Source organism: Podarcis gaigeae (assembly GCF_964106915.1).
Source record: "Podarcis gaigeae genome assembly, chromosome: 4".
Classification (NCBI taxonomy): Eukaryota; Metazoa; Chordata; class Lepidosauria; order Squamata; family Lacertidae; genus Podarcis; species Podarcis gaigeae.
In genome coordinates this window covers 104,970,355-104,989,102 of record NC_139677.1, presented here as the reverse complement: position 1 = coordinate 104,989,102, position 18,748 = coordinate 104,970,355, and the positions used below count along the sequence as shown (strand labels likewise).

Here is an 18,748-nt window from a genome sequence, read left to right as displayed (position 1 = left end):
TTCCCCTCCCATCAAACACTGTGACTGGAGAGGGTTGGGTGAGATTCTGACCTGGGATTGGAAACCAGAGCTCTTGATGAGCAAAGTCCAGCTCTCCTCCCCACCCTGGCATTCTTCTTATATGGCGCAAGAAATATTTGCAACACTTTGAAGACTGGCAGTCTTTTTCAGAGACCATTTTGTAACTGCTCTGTAGTGGCCCACTCTATAGCTGCCTCACCTCAAGTCTGGATTTGGTACAAATCATCCCAATCCAGTTCCAGATTCAGAGAAATTGGTTACATTGCCCCAGCTGAAAAGGATCATAGAATTGTAGGGTTGGAAGGGAGCATAAGGGGCATCTAGGCCAACCCCCTGCAATGCAGGAATCATTTGCCCAATGTGGGGCTTGAACCCACAGCCTTGAGATTTAAGAGTCTCGTGCTCTACTGACTGAGCTATATGGCCTTCAGCTGGACGCAACAGGACCTTACGTTTTCATGATGGTTATGTTCTAGCTCCTCAATCAAAAGCATCACTTACTACCACTTGCTGGCAGAATCATTGTGTGGGAATGTTGAAGGTGGCAGGAGAGGATATATTGATTATTAATATCCTTCCTAATTGCTCTAGCAAGTTTCATTCCCCCTTTTTTACACAGTGGAAACTGGTTGCAAACTCATGTGAGTTTCTTAAGTCAATAAGCAATTCAATCTGGCTTGTCCAGATGGAAATGTGTTCTAATATGTTCCTGGTAAGACCCCTTGAATCCCTCCTAAAAGAATAAAGACACCACAGTCTTACTTTGTTGTTGCTGTTTAGTCATTTAGTCGTGTCCGACTCTTCATGACCCCATGGATCAGAGCACGCCAGGCACTCCTGTCTACCACTGCCTCCCGCAGTTTGGTCAAACTCATGCTGGTAACCTCGAAAACACTATCCAACCATCTCGTCCTCTGTCGCCCCCTTCTCCTTGTGCCCTCCATCTTTCCCAACATCAGGGTCTTCTCCAGGGAGTCTTCTCTTCTCATGAGGTGGCCAAAGTCTTGGAGCCTCAGCTTCACGATCTGTCCTTCCAGTGAGCACTCAGGGCTGATTTCCTTCAGTATGGAGAGGTTTGATCTTCTTGCAGTCCATGGGACTCTCAAGAGTCTCCTCCAGCCCCAGAATTCAAAAACATCTATTCTTTGGCGATCAGCCTTCTTTATGGTCCAGCTCTCACTTCCATACATCACTACTGGGAAAACCATAGCTTTAACTGTACGGACCTTTGTTGGCAAGGTGACATCTCTACTTCTCAAGATGCTGTCTAGGCTGTCATTGCCCTTCTCCCAAGAAGCAGGCGTCTTTTAATTTTGTGGCTGCTGTCACCATCTGCAGTGATCACAGTCTTACCGATAAGTAACAAAAAAAGTACAGTGGTACCTTGGGTTACAGACGTTTCAGGTTACAGACTCCGCTAACCCAGAAATAGTGCTTAAAGTTAAGAACTTTGCTTCAGGATGAGAACAGAAATCGTGCTCCGGCGGTGCAGCGGCAGCAGGAGGCCCCATTAGCTAAACTGCTGCTTCAGGTTAAGAACGGACCTCCGGAACGAATTAACTTAACCCGAGGTACCACTGGGGTTTTACCACTCAGTTTTACTAAGGATCAGGCAGAGCACAGAGTGATCCCTGAAGGCAGGCTTTGGGCTTAAACTTACGAACATGTACAAAAAGGTTTACCCCATATGGGAGATTACCTGGGGGACTGCTTGGCTGGCAGCCAGCAGTTCAGTCCAGGAAGTTCGCAGGACGAAAAGGGAAGCTGGAAGAGTAGAGAGGTGGCAGTGTGACTATAGCAGGGGTCAGCAAACTTATTCAGCAGGGCGCCAGTCCACTGTCCCTCAGACCGTGGGGGGGGGGGCGCACTATATTTTGAAGGAAAAAGAATGAATGGCTTCCTATGCCCGAAAAAAATAACCCAGAGGTGCAGTTTAAATAAAAGCACACATACTCATGCAAAAACACGCTGATTCCCAGACCGTCCGCGGGCCGGTTTTAGAAGGCAGTTGGGCCAGATGCAGCCCCCTGGGCATAGTTTGCCTACCCATGGACTAGAGCTTTTGTTAGGTTAGGTAAGGTCATGCCCACCTACTGGTCACATGCAAGGAAGAATGCTCCAGGCCAGGAGGAACAGGAAGTTCGACTGGCTGGACCAAACTTTCCCTTGCATGTCCACTCTAGCAAAACAAGGGCTGTTGTACTCCCAGTGGATTACATCCCACACATAGAACTGTAGAGCTGGAAGGCACTAAGGCTGGCTGATATATCCATAACAAGTTTCATAATTTTTGACCTGGCATTATATTGCGAATCATGATGTGTTTGTGTGCGCAAAAATCACAATGTGGCAAAAAAAACCAGCCAGCCAGCCAGCCTCTACATAAAGGTAAAGGGACCCCGGACTGTTGCGTCCAGTCATGGACGACTCTGGGGTTGCGGCGCTCATCTCGCTTTACTGGCCGAGGGAGCCGGCGTACAGCTTCTGGGTCACGTGGCCAGCAGGACTAAGCCGCTTCTGACGAACCAGAGCAGCGCATGGAAACGCCGTTTACCTTCCCGCCGGAGTGGTACCTATTTATCTACTAGCACTTCGACGTGCTTTCGAACTGCTAGGTGGGCAGGAGCAGGGACCGAGCAATGGGAGCTCACCCCATAGTGGGGATTCGAACCGCCAACCTTCTGATCGGCAAGCCCTAGGCTCTGTGGTTTAGATCACAGTGCCACCCGCGTCCCTTAGCCTCTACATAGCTTCGCCCTTATTTCAGACATCGTGACACATCAGTGTATTTCGATGTTTAGCTGGTGATATATCGCAAGGTTGAAAACCAGATATCACTCGGCCCCAGAAAGGACTCCAGGGGTCATAAAGTTCAACTCCCTGAAATGTAGGGAGAGAGCTACTTTCCTTCCACATGGTGCCTGGGGGCCCTTGTGGCAGAGGCAGACCTAGGGGTTTCAGATTTCAGCACCACCATGTGCCTCGCCAAAACTCGGCACCTCCCCACCTCTCTCGCTCCATTCTGAATAATAGTCGCAGCAGCGCCCCCCAGGGCTCCATGCCCAGTGTGACGGAACCAGTCATGCTCCCCTAAATCCGCCTCTTACTGCGGGAAATGGGGACACTGGACCAGATAGACCCCTTGGGTCTCATCCGGCGCTCTGGTTGTGGGCACAGTCCAGCGGCCCGCAGTTTTCAGAGGAGTCGCTCTGCCAGTCTGCTGGGACTTAAGACATCCTGAAGACTTTCCTTCTATAATTGTCACCTGCCAAAAGACTGGATTTTTGTGGAATGCCAAACGACCACCAGGCTGATGCTGTACACCTGAGATTCCAGGATGATTGTACACATTCGGAAACGAAAGTTTCCTTTTGTTTCGCGGATGGCACAGTTTGCTTTAACCAGCAGGCACCGGCGAGGCCTTTGTGCCCCTTTCTTCCAGATGACTGCAGTCTAAAACAGGCTGATGAGCAAAACCCAAACTCACCTTGACCTGCTGTGTCTCTGCTGCCTTAACACACACACACACACACACACACACACACACACACACACACACACACAACTCCTTAGGTTGGCTGTGCAGGGCGGATCCTTTGCCAGAGGTTCATTTGCAACCTCCGAGGCTGCTCCTTCCACCTGATGTCACCTACGACCGGCTGGCCGGCTGCTTTTTTTTCCACTCTAGGTAAGGAAAATCCTTCGGTGGCTGTCAAAGAAAAGACAGGCTGAGTTGCACAGTGCAGAGTTTACACGCACTGGACCTTCCACACGCACAAAGGGTTCCTCTGGATTGCCTCCTGTGCCTTCTCCTTGCTGACTCACGCAGCCATGCTCTCCGGGTGACTTAAAGCCCTCCTTCCAGCTGCTTCCGAGATTTGCCACCTCCCACCCCCCAGGTTCACCTTGGCAAGGGTGAAGATGTCTCCGAATCCTTGGATGGGCACCTTCCTCCTGTCTGCCTCTTTGCTGGGTCTGCTCTTTAGTCCAGGTAAGACTTTCCAAAGGCTTTGCACCTCTCCTTTGTGGCGCCTTGATTTCTTCTTTGCTTCTTATTAGCAGAAGGGGCCGTGAAATGTGGTGCAAGGAAATTATTCTGCTTTCCCTCTCTCTCTCTGACGCTTGCTTCAAGGAGTTTTGCTTCTAAGCAAAAGGCTGCTTCATCCTGGAATTTTGCAAGCCTTCGATCAAGCGGCTGCCCCCCCCTGCCCCCCCCTCCCGGGCCAGCTGCAGATTCTAAGGTTTCGCATTTGACCTCCCACCTGGGAGAGAATTCTGCCTGCTCCTCCTCAGGACCCGTGCGTTTGTCTTTGCCATTCGTTTCATACTTGGGAAAAGTGTTGTTTTCACGGCGGGGAGGTTTGTCCTAACAGCTCCATAGAAACTTGGCCCCGGAGAGTTTGCGTCCTGGAATTGCCATCAGCTAAATTGCAATTCAATCGCCCTCTTGCGAGGAAATGCAGGCCAGGCTGCGCTTTGGAAATGCAGCTGGTTAGGGACTGGAAATGTGTGTGTCTTGATCTGTAAGCGAACCTTGCAAGATGTCAATAGACGCGCCTGCCAGGGAAATGGGACACCCGTCATTAAACTTTCAAACCGAGGAAAGGACGGATCTTGCAACATCCCCTGCCTGTTAGGAGCTTAAAAAACGGAGGAAGAGACAGGTGCCGACAGGGGAGAGCCGGTGGGGTCCAAGTAATGTAGTGGCTCCATCTGGCGAAGAGAGAGAAGGTCTGGGTTCAAATCCTGCCCTTCGCATGGACTAGCTAAGGAGCCCTGGGCCAAATTAGCTGCAATTTCTGTATTGCAGGGAGTTGGACTAGATGACCCCTGGGTCCCCTCCAACGCTACGTTTCAATGATTCTAAATGACTCTCCCAGCCTCCGTTCCCCTGCTTGTAAAATGGATAGAGGCGTAACCGTCCTTTAGTAATGCTGGATGAAAACTGTCCTTTTAAAAGTGGCAGGATGGGCACTTCAGGCTAGCTCCACTGTGTTGGAAGGAGGCAGAGCATGCCTTCTGTGGGTGAGAGGCAGCGGGGCGTAGTGGTTAGAGTGTTGGACTGGGTTCAAATCCCCACACTGGGCCACAAACCTCTCTGGGTGTGATCCTGGGCCAGTCCCTCTCCCTCTCAGCCTAGTCTACCTCTCAGGGTCATGATTGGGGTTAAACGAGGACAGGGAGAACCATGTTCAGCACCTTGAGTTCCTGGGAGGAAGAGGTGGAATATAAATGCAAATAATAATAATAATAATAATAATAATAATAATAATAATAATGCTGACTGGGGCTACTTCAGACTGCCCTCGGCTGCCCTCTCACTCAGGAAGTCTTGGCTGCAGCACAGGAAGGAAGAGATCCTCTTTGCACATGTTGTGGAACGAACGCCGTGTTCACAGGGCTTCCATGTGGGGAGTCTGTCTTTGCACCCATGTGCAATGCCTTAACCCTGCAAGGCACCGAGGAGGGTCGCTTGCCTCTGCTCAGAAGAGCCCCCTCGGACAAACGGCCCTTTCGGAGCTGCTCCTCTGCGGGATTCTTCCCCGGGACAGGGCTGCGAATGTGACCCCCGTGCTTGGTGAGCGGAAGAAATCCCGAGCAGGTGGCCTGCGGAGTCTTGCCGCACTGCGCCTGAGTGTGCGGGTGGGGGGGGGTGGCCCCATTGGCCCTGGACAAGACCCCAGGGATCCCAAACACCCCCTCCCTCCAACGGCAAGCCTGTGTCTGACTCTGGAGGGCTGCCCCATGGAAGATGGAGCCAGTTTGTTTTCTGGTGGACTCAAATGGCAAAGAACACTAGGAAGAATTTTCTCAAATGGCAAAGAACACTAGGAAGAACACTAAACACTAGGAAGAACTTTCTGGTGGTAAGAGCTGTTCCACAGTGGAATGGACACCCTTGGAACATGGCAGGCTCTCCTTCCTTGGGGGGTTTTTAAGCAGAGGATGGTGGGGGGCATCTGTCACATGAAAGTTGTACATGGGGAGAGGACCATTTTTCTCCCTTTCTCATAGCGCAGAACTTGTGGGCGTCCACTGAAGCTCAACGTGGGAAGATTCAGGACTGATAAAAAGCAAGTCCTTCTTCCTGCATCACAGAGTTAATCTGTGGAACTCCCTCCTGTTGCAGGAGTTTATGTATAGGTTGGAGGGGGGTTTGCCCCTCCAGCAGATATCCTGCACATGCAGCCCACTACCAAAATCAGCACCATCACTTTTGTGACTTTTGTGATTTGTCCCCACAAAACACTTCATCACAGTTTCTTCCTATCTGTTCAAAAGGGCCTTTGCTGCACGATACCAAATGTAAGAATTCACTGATAGATGTATCTATGTACTGGCTCATTGGGAAACTCCAGAAATTCCTATAGACATGTGAGCTCAGCTACTCAGCAGCCCCTCTGCCTGAGTGATAATCCCTGGCATCCTGATACCTGAGTGCCAGACAGGTAGCCATTCCGGAAATAACAAACCCAGATGAAGACAAAAGGGTGTGATTAATTTGGCTGCGAAACAGGGAATTGTAAATATCTCTTTTGTTACACTCCATGGGTGTTTGACGGAGGGCAAGGAGAACCATGGGGCAGGGTCCAGGATGCTCAGATTACTGCCACTAGACCTCCCCTTTCATGATGTAACCATGATGTATTAGTGAGGTAATTTGGGGGGGGGGTGTAACATGGGGATTAAAGGGACCCCTGACCATTAGGTCCAGTCGCGAACGACTCTGGGGTTGCAGTGCTAATCTCGCTTTATTGGCCGAGGGCGCTGGCGTACAGCTTCCGGGTCATGTGGCCAGCATGACTAAGCTGCTTCTGGCGAACCAGAGCAGTGCATGGAAACGCCGTTTACCTTCCTGACGGAGTGGTACCTGTTTATCTACTTGCACTTTGACATGCTTTCAAACTGCTAGGTGGGAAGGAGCAGGAACTGAGCGATGGGAGCTCACCCAGTCGCGGGGATTCAAACTGCCGACCTTCTGATCGGCAGGCCCTAGGCTCTGTGGTTTAGACCACAGTGCCACCCGCCTCCCTAACATGGGGATTAGCAGCTAATAAAAGTTTGGATTCTCTTTTGTTCGGGGCTTCCATCTTGTTCCACCTTGTGGCAGGTGGGGGTCCTATTGCGACAGTCTTCAATAAAGACCAAGCCTACTGGCTGCTGTTTTGCTCTGGTATTCCTGCCTGGTGTCCTTGTTTTTTTGTCCAAGGAAGCCCTCAGATTTCTCCATTAACACTCCCACAGGAGGCAGCGATGGCCATCAACTGAGAGGCAACCTTTGGCACCCACACCCTGTGATAGGAATTCTGAGGTCTTAGATATATGTTAAATGTTCACAAGTGTACCAACCAAGCATGTACATAGATCAGCACAGGAAGACCGACCTGGAACCGTTTTGATTCCCAAACTGACCAAATGTTTTCTTTGCAAGGTCAAAGGAAAATGGAAAAGCCTCCCCATTGTCCTTTCCTTCACAAATCCTGTCTTAAGGGTATGTCTGTGTTTAAATAGGGTTGCGCGCCATTGTTCTGGGTTCCTCCTCCTTTCCTGCGTGTGAGGGGAGCACCCTGTTGCAACAGATCAATAAAGATCAGGCTTACTAGCTGCTTTGCTTCTCAATATTCTCTGGTTGGCCTCTGTTATTTTCTCTTACCAATAGGGAACCTATATATGGGCTCTTGGATACCCCATAAGGGAAAAAGGGCAGTTTTTTGTTTACAACAGATGGCGACCACGAAGGGACATTTGGTTACTTGGATTCTGGGAGCGAGGAAGGACTGGTGATCCAGCACGCACCAGGCAGTTTGCCAGGAGGAATAACCAGTCCTTCATTGATCACAGGGTCTGGAAATAACTGGAGGTCCAGCGGGGTTGACCAGAGGTCCAGCGGGGTTAACAGACCAAAAGTCAGGAATTTACTGTGCTGTGAAATATGCTTCCAGCAGGGATGTAGCAGGGCACTGTCCCTTTCAAGTTCATCAGTTTTGTTGAGTGAAATAAATGAAATAGCTCAGTTGGGATAGCTAAGCTGGTAGAGCAGCTGAATTCTTAAATTCAGGGTTGGGGGTTTGAGCCTCATGTTGGGCATGATGGAGGGGTTGGACTAAATGATCCTTGTACAAACTTAACATACAGAATAAGAGAACAAGAAAAATGTACGTTTAAAGAAGAATGTAAAATGTTCACTGAATATATGGGTGGAAATTGCGTTCATTTAAAAACGCTGGTAGCACTAAGATAAATTCAACAGTATATATAAGTTTTGATGGATGTAACAATGGATTACTGAATGGTTTAGTTCATGTAAAATATGCAGGGATGTGTGGTATGCAAAATGAACCACCAAAAGAGAAGATGGGAAGTCATTGATTTAAGGTTGTTTAAATGAATATTTTGAAATGTAAATTAGACAATTTAATAAAAATTATATATTAGGACTAGATGACCCTTGTTGTCCCTTCCAACTCTACGATTCTGTGAAATAGTTTTAACTGGATTTCCAATAAATGTGCAACTAAATTGCTGTTGCTTTGAAGTTTATTGTGTTCCTATCTTCCTTAGTGGGTTGTGCAAACTGTCATTCCGCTTTTCATAGGGTAGAGAAGGGGGCACAGGCATTTATGGAACCAAGGTTTTGGTGGCCTTTAAATATTTTGGAAACAGCTGACATGGACCTTTCCTTTGTTCTCTCCCCACCCCCTTCTCCCTGCCCCACAACTTGGCCTCCTTTCCCCCCAGGCTGCTCAGGGGCTCAGGGCAAGTTTGCATACAAGCTGCTCAATGACCTGTTTGCCAACTACTCCAATGCGCTGCGTCCGGCGGAAGACACAGACAGAGCTCTCAATGTCACGCTGCAGGTCACCCTGTCCCAGATCATCGACATGGTGAGTCCTTTGGTGCTTGGAGGGCGGGTGGAAGAGGCTTCAAATGCAGCCGCAGGTCGGAGCGCTCTTGTCAGAAGAGGCTGAATGGCTATGGATAGATCCACTGTGTCTTGCGCCCCATTGCAAGGGGTTTTGGTCTTGGTTGGCTAGGGCAAGGGCCCTGTTTTGCCGAACTGCTTTGAGTTCTCTTTCCCTAACTGAAAGACTTTCATTCGCCATTTGCTTAAAGGGTAAAGGGACCCCTGACCATTAGGTCCAGTCGTGGACAACTTTGGGGTTGTGGCGCTCATCTTGCTTTTTGATCATCTAATAAGTCTTCATTCAATCTCCATCTAAATGAAATATGACTTTCTTTTTGCATTTCAGGGAGGTAAGCAAGTGGCTAGGGCTTGCTGATCGACAGGGTGAGCTCCCGTTGCTCGGTCCCTGCTCCTGCCCACCTAGCAGTCAAAAGCACGTCAAAGTGCAAGTAGATAAATAGGTACCGCTCTGGCGGGAAGGTGAATGGCGTTTCCGTGCGCTGCTCTGGTTCGCCAGAAGTAGCTTAGTCATGCTGGCCACATGACCCGGAAGCTCCCTCGGCCAGTAAAGCGAGATGAGCGCCGCAACCCCAGAGTCAGCCACGACTGGACCTAATGGTCAGGGGTCCCTTTACCTTTACTTTTAACATACAATGAGCATAACATACAACAATACAAACAACCAAATAAAAGACTTCCTTTATCCTGTATCTGACCTCCTTATTTACTTCCTATAAATGTTTCCTTTATGAATAATTATTAAGAATTTTCTAATTATAACTTAAATATCCACAAAGTCTCCTAAAGACATTAATCAAAACAAGTCCAGGTATGTATTTTAGGGCACTGTTTTGTGAAGTGTTCCCTGCGTTTTCCCCATGCTTTTTGAAACTCTTGTCTAGTGTGATCTCTAATTGCTTCTGTTAATCTAGCCAGTACAATATACCGTACTAGATAACAGTTTGTCTTGCCATTCCTTTTCTGTTGGCACAGTTTCTTTTTCCAGTTTTTAGCAATTAGGATTAGAAACCAGACTGGGCAATGGCACTTGGTCTATTCCTTCCTCTAAAGAAAAAAAGGAGGTATTGCAATGGGTGTGTGTGTGTGTGTGTGTGTGTGTGTGTCAAAGCCGATTTTCCCCAGATTCCCCATCCGATGCCCTGCTCTGCAATAAAAGCAGAGCATAAGGTGTGCTCCTTGCACCCTGTATCTGAGGTTGTTTTCCCTCTTGCCTTGCAGGATGAGAGGAATCAAATCTTGACGGCTTACCTGTGGATCCGGCAGGTGTGGGTGGATGCCTACCTGAGCTGGGAGAAGGAGGCTTACGATGGCATTGACACTATACGGATCCCAAGCAGCTATGTCTGGAGGCCGGACATCGTTCTGTATAACAAGTAGGTTTCACAGAAGGCCCCCTGTGGCACCACAGCCCTTCCCTTTAAAAGATGTTCTGCGAAGGTGTTTTTTGATGAACTACCGTATATTTTGCTGTATAAGACTACTTTTTCCCTCCTAAAAAGTAAGGGGAACTGTGTGTGCGTCTTATGGAGCGAATGCAGGCTGCACAGCTATCCCAGAAGCCAGAACAGCAACAGGGGTTGCTGCTTTCACTGCACAGCGATCCCTCTTGCTGTTCTGGCTTCTGAGATTCAGAATATTTTTTTTCTTGTTTTCCTCCTCCAAAAACTAGGTGCGTCTTGTGGTCTGGTGCGTCTTATAGAGCGAAAAATACGGTAAGTGGAAGACTATGAGTCACGGGAGCAGGGAGAGAAAGTGTCTGGATTCAGCAGTGCTTTAAGTTTGTTTTTGGTTGTTAGTCTGCTAATGTTCTTCATATTGTTTTGTGGGTTATGAGTCCTGGAACGCTCTGCAAATTTTATAAAATGGCTTCTTGTGGTTGTGCTGTTTAATCCATTTTATAAGTTGTTTTGCTAATGATTTATAGAAGGTGATTGTTTTATTGTGGATTTGTTCATTATGTTATATATGTTGCAAGTGGCGCTGTGGGTTAAACCACTGAGCCTTGGGCTTGCCGATTGGAAGGTCAGTGGTTCGAATCCCTGCAACGGGGTGAGCTCCTGTTGCTCAGTCCCTGCTCCTGCCAACCTAGCAGTTTGAAAGCACACCAGTGCATGTAGATAAATAGGTACCACTCTGGTGGGAAGGGAAATGGCGTTTCCGTGTGCTGCTCTGGTTCGCCAGAAGCGACTTAGTCCTGCTGGCCACATGACCCGGAAGCTGTACGCCGGCTCCCTCAGCCAATCAAGTGAGATGAGCGCCGCAACCCCAGAGTCAGCCACAACTGGACTTAATGGTCAGGGGTCCCTTTACCTTTACCTTTACTAAGTTACTATTTATTGTTTTTATATCATTTGTATTAAGTCTCCAACAATATTTCAAACCATTTATCATTATACAATTTTTTTAACACCCCTCCTTTCCCGATGTTTTTTTTCCTACTCCTTTTTATTAGCTGTTTTACAACACATAAATTTTGATTATCTAAACCCCTTGACCATTATTATTATTATAATTCTAAAATAGTTATTAATAGTAGTTATTATTTATTGTATGTAAGCCACTTTGTGACTCACATGAGTGAAAAGCAGCGTAGGATTATAATACAGTGGTACCTCGGTTTTTGAACTTCTCGAAAGTCAAATGAAAACCCGAAAGTAACTGCTTTGGTTTTCCAATGCTTTTCGGGACTGAAACGTGCTGCACGGATTCCCTATTGAGTTTTCCGGAAGTAAATGCCTCCGGAAGTAATTGCTTCGGTTTTCGAACGTTTCAGAAGTCCAACGGTCTTCCCAAATGGATTACGTTCGAAAACCGAGGTACCACTCTAAATGAAATGAAATGGATGGTCTCCTGAAAACGGAGAGCTGCTTTCCTGACCCGGCACTGACACTTCCTCGGAAACTGCAATTATTCCAGAATGCGGCAGCCAGACTGGTGACTGGGAGCGGCCGCCGAGACCACATAACACCAGTCCTGAAAGACCTTCATTGGCTCCCAGTACGTTTCTGAGCACAATTCAAAGTGCTGACCTTGAAAGCCCTAAACGGCCTCGGTCCAGTAGATCTGAAGGAGCATCTCCACCCCCATCGTCCATCCCGGACACTGAGGTCCAGCGCCAAGGACTTCTGGCGGTTCCCTCCCTGTGAGAAGTGAAGTTACAGGGAACCAGGCAGAGGGCCTTCTTGGTGGTGGCGCCCACCCTGTGGAATGCCCTCCCATCAGACGTCAAGAAAATAAACTATCTGACTTTTAGAAGACATCTGAAGGCAGCCTTGTTTAGGGAAGTTTTTAATGTTTAATGCTGCCAGGCCTACCTCACAGGGGTGTTGTAGGGATTAGATGGGGGGGCAATACAACCATGTAAGTCACTTCAAGCTTCAGGGAGGAAAAAGCCAGTATATAAACGCAATAAGCAAGCAATTCTTCGGCGCTCACATTAGGGGAACTGTGTGCCAGACATGTAAACAAGGAATCTTTGCAGGACAAGATTTCCCTCCTGCTTAACCATGTGGGGTGGGGGGACAAAATCTGGGCCTTGCAATGGGAAAACGTGGAGGCGCCATGTTGCATATTTGTGGGGAGGGGGAAGAGAAGTGGTAGAAATTTGGATCAGGAGCTGGAATGTGGGGAATTACCACATTTTTCCGTCTATAAGACGCCCCCATGTATAAGACACCCCCTATTTTGTGTTTTTAATACAGTGGTACCTCGGGTTACGCTTCAGGTTACATATGCTTCAGGATACATGCTCCACTAACCCAGAAATAGTGAATAGTGAATAGACAGAGAAACCAGTAGGAGAACACTTCAATCTCCCAGGACGTTCTATACAAGATCTCAAAGTAGCTGTTTTACTACAAAGGAATTTCAGAAATAGACTGGAAAGAGAAGCTGCTGAATTGCAACTTATCACCAAACTTAAAACCATGGAGAAACCTGGCCTGAACAAAGACCTTGGATTCTTATCTCATTATACATGACAAAGCCATTTTTCACCTTTTCACCCCTTGCTTTTTCCTGTAAGACCTATTGCAGTCGTTAAGAGTCATCAACAGGCTCATCACAGCTATCTGCCAATCACCCATTCCCACCACCCTTCTGAGTAATACCCCTCCCCACCTTCTCACTATATAGAAGGGTCTGGAAACTTCTGTTTCAGTGTATCTGAAGAAGTGTGCATGCACACGAAAGCTCATACCAAGAACTGACTTAGTTGGTCTTTAAGGTGCTACTGGAAGGAATTTTTCCAGAAATAGTGCTTCAGGTTAAGAACTTTGCTTCAGGATGAGAACAGAAATCGTGCTCCAGAGGCACGGCGGCAGCAGGAGGCCCCATTAGCTAAAGTGGTGCTTTAGGTTAAGAACAGTTTCAGGTTAAGAACAGACCTCCGGAACGAATTAAGTACTTAACCCAAGGTATCACTGTATTCTGTTGGGAGCCTCCCAGAGTGGCTGGGGAAACCCAGCCAGATGGGTGGAGTATAAATAATAACAATAGCAATAATAGTTATTCCTCTCCTTCCCCCTCCTCCAGCGCCGATGACCAGTTCACAGGCTCGATGGAGACCAACGTGGTGATCCACTCGGACGGCCAGATCATGTGGGACTCTCCGGCCATCACCAAGAGCTCCTGCAAGGTGGACGTCTCCTACTTCCCCTTTGACGGCCAGCAGTGCCGACTGACCTTTGGTTCCTGGACGTACAACGGCAACCAGATCGACATCCTGAACAAGCAGGAGACGGGGGACCTGACGGACTTCGTGGAGAACGTGGAATGGGAGGTGCTGGGGATGCCGGCCAAGCGCAGCGTGGTCACCTACGGGTGCTGCTCGGAGCCCTACCCGGACGTCACCTACACGCTCCTCCTCAAGAGGAGGGCTTCCTTCTACATCTTCAACCTGCTTCTCCCCTGCATCATGATCTCTTTCCTGGCCCCGCTGGGCTTCTACCTCCCGGCCGACTCCGGGGAGAAGGTGTCCCTGGGGGTGACCGTCCTTCTGGCACTGACTGTCTTCCAACTGCTGGTGGCCGAGAGCATGCCCCCCTCGGAGAACGTGCCCCTCATCGGTGAGTAATCCCTGGGGGGAGAAGGTGAGGATTGTGGCATCTCTGGACCCCGCCCAGAAACAAGGAAACTGAAAAAAGGGATATTGCATGTTTGGGGTTGACATCTGCAGGATCTGATTTCTTTCTGCAGCGCCTGTAAGACAGAATTGTTCCGCCTGGCCTTTGGCTTGGAATCAACTTGATTCCCTCCCCCTCTTTCCCTTTCTCCTTCTGTGATGGAACTCCTAGTTGGGGATTTCCCTGGCTTTTTTCTGGCCCACGTAGGACCAGTCTGGATAGTTGGCCTTGGTGAAGATTTGACGTTTTCATCCCCAAAAAAGTTTTTTATTTGAGCTTCTACTGAAATGAGGCTGCATTTTAATGTTGTATTTTAATTTTGTTTTTAAGTTGTATTTTAATCGATTGTTTTTATACCTGATGTTAGCCGCCTTGAGTCTTGGCTGGGGAGGGCAGGTTTTTTTTTAATTTTAATAATTTTTTACAGTGGTACCTCGGGCTACTTATGCTTTAGGTTACAGACTCCGCTAACCCAGAAATAGTACCTCGGGTTAAGAACTTTGCTTCAGGATGAGAACAGAAATTGCGCGGCAGCAGCGGGAGGCCCCATTAGCTAAAGTGGTGCTTCAGGTTAAGAACAGTTTCAGGTTAAGAACAGACCTCCGGAACAAATTAACTATTACAGTGGTACCTCAGGTTAATTTTAATATTTAATAATAATAATAATAATAATAATAATAATAATAATAATAATAATTATATTTAATGTTTTATTGTGTTATTAATATTCAGTTGGGAGCTGCCCAGAGTGGCTGGGGAAACCCAGCTGGATGGGTGGGGTATAAATAATAAAATATAATAGTAATAATAATAATAATAATAAAATAATAATAATAATACCTGCGAAGGTCTCATGTTGCCTTCCCCAGCCTGGTGCTCCCTCAATTTCAGGCTCCTGGCGAGGTCTGATGGGAGTTGTAGTGCAGCACCCCGGATTGGTGTGATGGTCGCTCTCAGGTGCTAAAGGAGCGTCTCCTCTTGTCCGTCCGTCCCCCGCTCCCTGACCCCTCCGCCTGCAGGCAAATACTACATCGCCACCATGACCATGATCACGGCCTCGACCGCCTTGACCATCTTCATCATGAACATCCACCACTGCGGCCCTGGCGCCAAACCCGTCCCCAGGTGGGCCAAGAAGCTCATCCTGCAATACATGGCACGCATCTTCTTCGTCTACGAAGTGGGGGAGAGCTGCAAGAGCCCCCGGCCGGAGCCGGAGCCCGCCCCCAAAGCCCGTGTGGCCAACGGCGGGGCCCCCACGCGGGGGGTGGGCACGGGGAGATCCCCCGGCGAGGAAGCCCTGCCCCGCCGGTCTCCTTCGCAGGGGCCCAGCAGCCCCTCGGAGCAGCCCGGCTGGGGCGAGGTCAGCCAGTACGTGGACCTGGAGGGCGGGGAGGGCGAGTCTGCGGATCAGGCCCCCTGCGCCAAGAGCCGCTGCCTCTGCCACCACCACAGCATCCTCAGGAACGTGGAGTACATTGCCAACTGCTTCCGGGACCAGAAGGCGGCTTCCAGGCGGACCGGGGAGTGGAAGAAGATCGCCAAGGTGATGGACCGCTTCTTCATGTGGGTCTTCTTTGCCATGGTATTCATCATGAGCCTCCTCATCATGGGCAAAGCCATCTGAGATGCCCCAGAGGAGCAGGAAGTATGCCAGCAAAGCCTCCTTCCTGCTCCTCAGCCGGCTGCTGCGATATCATCATCATCATCATTTTTTGGAAGGAGAACTTGCCGTGCAAAAAGTGGGTCGCGCAGGGCTGGCGGACGGTGCTGGCAGAAGGTCCAATCCGCTGGCAGGACTAGGGCATTTCTGATGGGCACCCAGGGAAGTGTGAGCTGGACAGGTGAACCCCAAGACCCCTTGGGATGCCATGGGTGGTGCTGGACTGCAGCTCCTGGACCATGGGGGGTGGGCAACAGCATGTCCAGGGGCCCTGGGGGTCCTTCCAACTCTACAGTTCTGTGTCGAGCCAGAAATTGGATACTACGGACATGGCGGCTGCTTCTGCATCCACCACCACACCCTTCTAGTAGATGAGCGATTTAGTCTTTGGCTTCTGCACACACACAGCTGCCCCACAACCCTAGGAGCAGAGGAACAGCTGCCAAGTCGGGACATGGGTTCATTCATCTCAGTATTGTCTACACTGACGGACAGCATCTCGTAAGGGTTTCAGGCAAGGGATTCTTTTCCAGCCCTCTCTGGAAGACGCCTTTGGGGATTGAATGTGGGACCTTCTACATGCAAGACCTCCTGGTCTATGGCTCTGTCCACACTGCAGCTTAATGTGGATTGTGAACCCCTCATGCTTCCTTTAATTCCTCCTTGGATGCAAGCAGCAGTCTCTTTCGTCTACTGATATTGCACACTTTCTCCTCCCAGAATCCCAAGGTTCCCTATTGCTTTGAAAATCCAAACAGGAGAGCGCCATCAATGGCATTGGTGCAATTTGTGATTATGCAAACACTTGCACCATTGGTAGTTGGTCTAGATGACCCTTTGCCCCTTCCAGCCCTATAATTCTGTTGTTGTTGTTGTTTAGTCATTTAGTCGTGTCCGACTCTTCGTGACCCCCTGGACCAGAGCATGCCAGGCACTCCTGTCTTCCACTGCCTCCTGCAGTTTGGTCAAACTCATGTTGGTAGCTTCGAGAACACTGTCCCACCATCTCGTCCTCTGTTGTCCCCTTCTCCTTGTGCCCTCCATCTTTCCCAACATCAGGGTCTTCTCCAGGGAGTCTACTCTTCTCACGAGGTGGCCAAAGTCTTGGAGCCTCAGCTTCACGATCTGTCCTTCCAGTGAGCACTCAGGGCTGATTTCCTTCAGAATGGATCGGTTTGTTCTTCTTGCAGTCCATGGGACTCTCAAGAGTCTCCTCCAGCACCAGAATTCAAAAGCACCTATAATTCTAGGATGATGCAAATGCAGAGTTTTAGTGCCTAGGGCAGCACTGAGTTCGGCCTTCTGCAAATCCCATTTATCAGCCCTGCTCCCACTCCAAAACCAACCAGCCAACCAACCAACCCAACAAGCCCTAACATGTTTCTAGCCCTCCTGGAGACCAGCTTGATGAAGCTGGGCTCACGCAGGAAACAAAGGCTTCTGTGTTTGTGGAACAGAAGCGGAATGCCCTGAGGTTGAGGGTCAGCTGTCCTGCCTCCTGCATGGCTTTGGGCCCTTCCACCGTGGCCAGCAGAACAGAACATGCACAGCTATATCCAAAACCATATTGGTTGTAATAACAACAACAACTTATTATTTATAACCTGCCCATCTGGCTAGGTTTCCCCAGAGAGAGCCAGTATGGTATAGTGGTTAAGAGCGGTGGACTCTTAATCTGGTGAACCGGGTTCGCTTCCCCGCTCCTCCACATGCAGCTGCTGGGTGACCTTGGGCCAGTCACACTTCTTTGAAGTCTCTCGGCCCCACTCACCTCACAGAGTGTTTGTTGTGGGAGAGGAAGGGAAAGGAGAATGTTAGCCGCTTTGAGACTCCCTAGGGTAGTGATAAAGTGGGATATCAACCCAAACTACTACTACTACTACTCTTCTTCTTCTTCTTCTTCTTCTTCTTCTTCTTCTTCTTCTTCTTCTTCTTCTTCTTTCCCAGCCACTCTGGGCGGCTCCCAACATAATATTAAATACACAATAAAACATCAAACATAGAAAACTTCCCTAAGCAGGGCTTCCCTCAGATGTCTTCTAAAAGCCAGATAGTTGTTTATTTCCTTGACATCTGATGGGAGGGCGTTCCACCGGGTGGGCGCCATCACCAAGAAGGCCCTCTGCCTGTTGTCAAGTGATTTACCTAAGTCATTCTGATCAGAGATTTCGGCTTCAGAATCTGGCTCCTGCCCCCCCCCCCTTAGCGCAGAATCTACAAGGAGTTCATTCCCTCTTTTAGCAATACTGAGTTGAGCATGGATCTTTGCTTAAGCACAATAGGGAGAAATTGGCAGGTGTAAAGAAGCCCCAAAGCTTTCTGAAGTTCAAAAGGATTTAGTCCCAAGGGACAAAAAACCTTGGCATTGAAAGCGGCATAGTTGTTGTTGTTTAGTCGTTTAGTCGTGTCCGACTCTTCGTGACCCCATGGACCAGAGCACACCAGGCACTCCTGTCTTCCACTGCCTCCCGCAGTTTGATCAAACTCATGCTGGTAGCTTTGAGAACACTGTCCCACCATCTCGTCCTCTGTCGCCCCCTTCTCCTTGTGTCCTCCATCTTTTCCAGGGAGTCTTCTCTTCTCATGAGGTGGCCAAAGTCTTGGAGCCTCAGCTTCAGGATCTGTCCTTCCAGTGAGTACTCAGGGCTGATTTCCTTCAGAAAATTGATCTTCTTGCAGTCCATGGGACTCTCCAGAGTCTCCTCCAGCACCATATTTCAAAAGCATCAATTCTTCAGCAATCAGCCTTCTTTGTGGTCCAGCTCTCACTTCCATACATCACTACTGGGAAAACCATGGCTTTAACTAGACGGACCTTTGTTGGCAAAGTGATGTCTCTGCTTTTTAAGAGTGCTTTAAATGTGTGCATGTTTCCCAGGGGGACTTTCTCCTCTGTCCTTCTTGTCACATTTCATCGCTTGCCCGAATCCTGAAATGCCAATTATCACTCTCGCTTTGGTTACGCTTGCTTGCTTCAACCTTGTGCAACCCGCTGACGAGATCTTAATTTGGGGA

General features: G+C 49.0%; 1 protein-coding gene across 1 annotated transcript; it reads left to right on the top strand.

Moving 5' to 3' along the window:
• Positions 1–3,942: 3,942 nt before the first annotated feature.
• On the top strand, positions 3,943–16,726 carry CHRNA10 (cholinergic receptor nicotinic alpha 10 subunit; the record flags this gene model as incomplete). Its single annotated transcript, XM_083734961.1, has 5 exons — positions 3,943–4,012; positions 8,761–8,906; positions 10,166–10,320; positions 13,481–14,013; positions 15,090–16,726. 5 exons carry the CDS (start codon positions 3,943–3,945, stop codon positions 15,695–15,697), a joined length of 1,512 nt encoding a protein of 503 aa, XP_083591087.1. The 3' UTR covers positions 15,698–16,726.
• Between the last annotated feature and the right edge of the window lie 2,022 nt (positions 16,727–18,748).